Below are 3,228 nucleotides of genomic sequence, written 5' to 3'. Positions count from 1 at the left end.
ATATCTTAACGTGACATCAATCATTTATTTATTATTATCTATAAGAAAGAGGAAAAAACAATAAATACGCAAAAGGGTTGACTGATTTATTCTTGAATGCTTCTTTGCGTAAATGTCGAATATACATTTACTCATTTCCATCATTCTTTTGAGCAGTTCAATTGTAAAAACAACGCTCATCCTATCTAAAAAGAACAAGTATTCAGTTTACAAGAGCTAAATTAACAAAGTTCTGATTAGTTTAACACCAAACCAAAAGTATTATCTAAATAATTCAAACTAAACTTAGTTAAGTGATATCATTGACTCTTACAAATTCTAATAAGATCAAATAGATTATGAGTTTATGACCAAGAAGCAGCTAATTTCATGAAAGTTTTAACGATATTTTTTCTCTTTTTTTTTAATTTTAATTTGTCAATAGAGAGAAGGAAGTTCTATACTTGTCAATATAATTGAGGAGCATAGTCTCTCTCAATGAACTGGTAAGTATATAGCTCACAGATATAAAAAGTTATTTAATTAACAATAGAAAAGTCCATATTGTGACGAATATATGACCAATTATGTTGCTAGAAACTTATAAGGCCTTCGAAAAGCTTAATCAATTTTCCTACTTTGATTACTATTGAAATCAAAATGGCTTTAAACCTGTAAAAGTGCTTTCTTAGAGCCACTACCAAGAGGGCTCCATAACACATGGAAAAAAGTGTCTTCTTTTCCAAACCTACAAATAATTTCTTAGTAACCAACTATGTTCATTATTTGATAAACATGCAAAACCCTAATCAACAGCCTCATGAGAACTCATCAAGAAGTCAATCACCGGAAAATGGTGATCCAATTTCTGATGCCAAGTGGGCTTCTAGACTTCTCCGAGAGTGTGCTACCGCGATTTCTGAGAAAGATTCAACCAAGATCCATCACTTGTTGTGGATGTTGAATGAGCTTGCTTCTCCCTATGGTGATTGCAATCAAAAATTGGCATTTTATTTCTTGCAAGCCCTGTTTTGTAAGGCCACTGATACTGGCTTGAGGTGTTACAAAACCCTAAGTTCAGCTGCTGAAAAGAGCAAATCTTTTGATTCATCTAGGAAATTGATCCTAAAGTTTCAAGAGGTAAGTCCATGGACAACTTTTGGTCACGTTGCATCAAATGGTGCAATTTTAGAAGCATTAGATGGTGAGAGTAAGCTTCATATAATTGATATAAGTCACACTTTTTGTACTCAGTGGCCAACTTTACTAGAAGCCTTAGCCACGCGAAACGACGAAACACCACATCTGAAACTCACAGTTGTTGTCACGGAAAGCACGCTAGTGAAATCAGTTATGAAAGAAGTAGCACAAAGGATGGAGAAATTTGCTAGGTTAATGGGAGTGCCTTTTGAGTTCAATGTTATAAGTGGATTGAACCACTTGAAAGAACTCACAAAGGAGAGTTTGAATATAAAAGAAGCGGAAGCAGTGGCTGTTAATTGCATTGGAGCCCTGAGAAAAGTTGAAGTAGAAGAAAGGGGAGCTGTTATAAGAATGCTTCAATCACTTAACCCTAAAGTTGTGACAATAGTAGAACATGAGGCTGATTTTTCTAGCACAAGGAATGACTTTGTTAAGTGCTTTGAAGAATGCCTTAGGTTCTACACACTATACTTTGAGATGCTTGATGAAAGCTTTCCAATCACGAGCAACGAAAGGCTTGTGATCGAAAGGGAATGTTCCAAAAGCATAGTTAAGGTTTTGGCTTGTGATAATCAAATTGGTGAAGGAGATGGTGAAACAAGAGAAAGAGGAAATCAATGGTCTGAAAGGCTTAGAGAGTGGTTTTCCTCATTTCCACTCAATGATGATGCTGTTGATGATGTTAAGTCCTTGCTTAAGAGATACAAAGTTGGATGGTCACTTGTGCTACCACAAGAAAATCAAGAGTCACCTGGAATTTACTTGACTTGGAGAGATGAACCTGTGGTATGGGCTTCTGCATGGAAACCCCGGGAAAAATTAATGGAGCGACATGATCAGTAAAGATTCATATTGGTGACTCGGATTTGCTTGGGATTGCAGCTTAGTAATTATAGACTTTAGCTTACAACAAGCTTTATTTGATTTTTCTATTTTTGGAATCCAAGAGCATAGATGAGCTAGAGCTTCTTTTTGCTTTCTTTTTTAATTCCTTTCCATCTTTCTCTTCTATTGGATCTTGCAAACATATATATAGGACTATTACTACTAGATTATAACCTTCTTTTCCTTTTCTACCTTTTAGATTCAACAACACTGTAATGCTTTGTGCTTGGGAGTTTGTATTGCTTTCGTTCTTTTTGCTTGTTTTACTCGATCTCTTCTTGGTGAAAGTTTTTGCATCTGTACTAGCTTTTTCAAATTATGGTTTCTTTTTCACTGATCTTTTTTGCTTGGTACGTACTGGTCATTTGTACTCCAACACTTTAATTAGCCTTGGTGGGGGACCTCTCCCACTATTAATTATAATGTAAATTGGAGGCTGTTTTCCCCTTTTCTTATTGGCAGTACTTGTTATTACAAATAAATTTAGATTCTCCTTTAAGAATATATTAGACAGAAAAGAAAGAAAAAAAATCCTGACTCATTCCTCTTTTTTTCCGGAAATATAGTCGTCTAATGAATGTGCCTAAGATGGCGATTAAGCTAATCGTGCATACTAATAGATGAGGATACACAGAGGCGAAGCTAGAATTTAGAGTTTATGGATTCAAGGTTTTAGTCCTTTTAAGTTACTGAGTTCCAAATTAACAATTCTTATATATTCAATGAATTTCGTAAGATAAATACATGATCTGAATCAAAGCGACTGGGCTCAGCCGAACCCGTAGTCGGAACAATGGTAGCAATTATTATCCTTGGGACAATTGTTTAGGTAGACCAAGAAGAAAGAAATCATGAATAATATATTTTTCTTATGTTTGTCATAAAGATTCTTCTTTTGTAATTTACTCTTTCTTTGTTTCGCAAATTAAAGAAGAGTAAGATAAAGTGTTACAAAGATTTATCAAGAAGATACTGAAAGAAGAAGGATAGGGAGGGGAAAAAAAAGGTAAAAAGAAGGGGACCCTATGAAGGGAAATTGGTGGCAAGCAGAAGCATACCGACTTGATCCCATGGTTGCCTTTATGTCTAGTGATATGAATAGCATAAGTTTGATTTTCCATTTACGTACAATAGCCACAGGCCAACATCAGTTAGTGGCGA

The 3,228-nt window shown here is 35.1% G+C and overlaps 1 protein-coding gene across 1 annotated transcript; it reads left to right on the top strand.

Annotated features, from left to right (window-relative positions):
* Positions 1-579: 579 nt before the first annotated feature.
* LOC104099828 (protein SHORT-ROOT-like) lies at positions 580-2,354 on the top strand. Its single transcript, XM_009606943.4, has one exon. It carries the CDS (start codon positions 700-702, stop codon positions 2,023-2,025), a length of 1,326 nt encoding a protein of 441 aa, XP_009605238.1. The 5' UTR covers positions 580-699; the 3' UTR covers positions 2,026-2,354.
* The last annotated feature ends 874 nt before the right edge of the window (positions 2,355-3,228 follow it).

Source organism: Nicotiana tomentosiformis, chromosome 12, assembly GCF_000390325.3.
Source record: "Nicotiana tomentosiformis chromosome 12, ASM39032v3, whole genome shotgun sequence".
NCBI classification, from domain to species: domain Eukaryota; kingdom Viridiplantae; phylum Streptophyta; class Magnoliopsida; order Solanales; family Solanaceae; genus Nicotiana; species Nicotiana tomentosiformis.
Note: the sequence above shows the minus strand (reverse complement) of the source record. Positions and strands in the feature narration are given on the sequence as shown.

Coding starts and splice junctions, on each gene's coding strand:
- LOC104099828 (XM_009606943.4), top strand. CDS start 700: ATGGAAAAAAGTGTCTTCTTTTCCAAACCTACAAATAATTTCTTAGTA.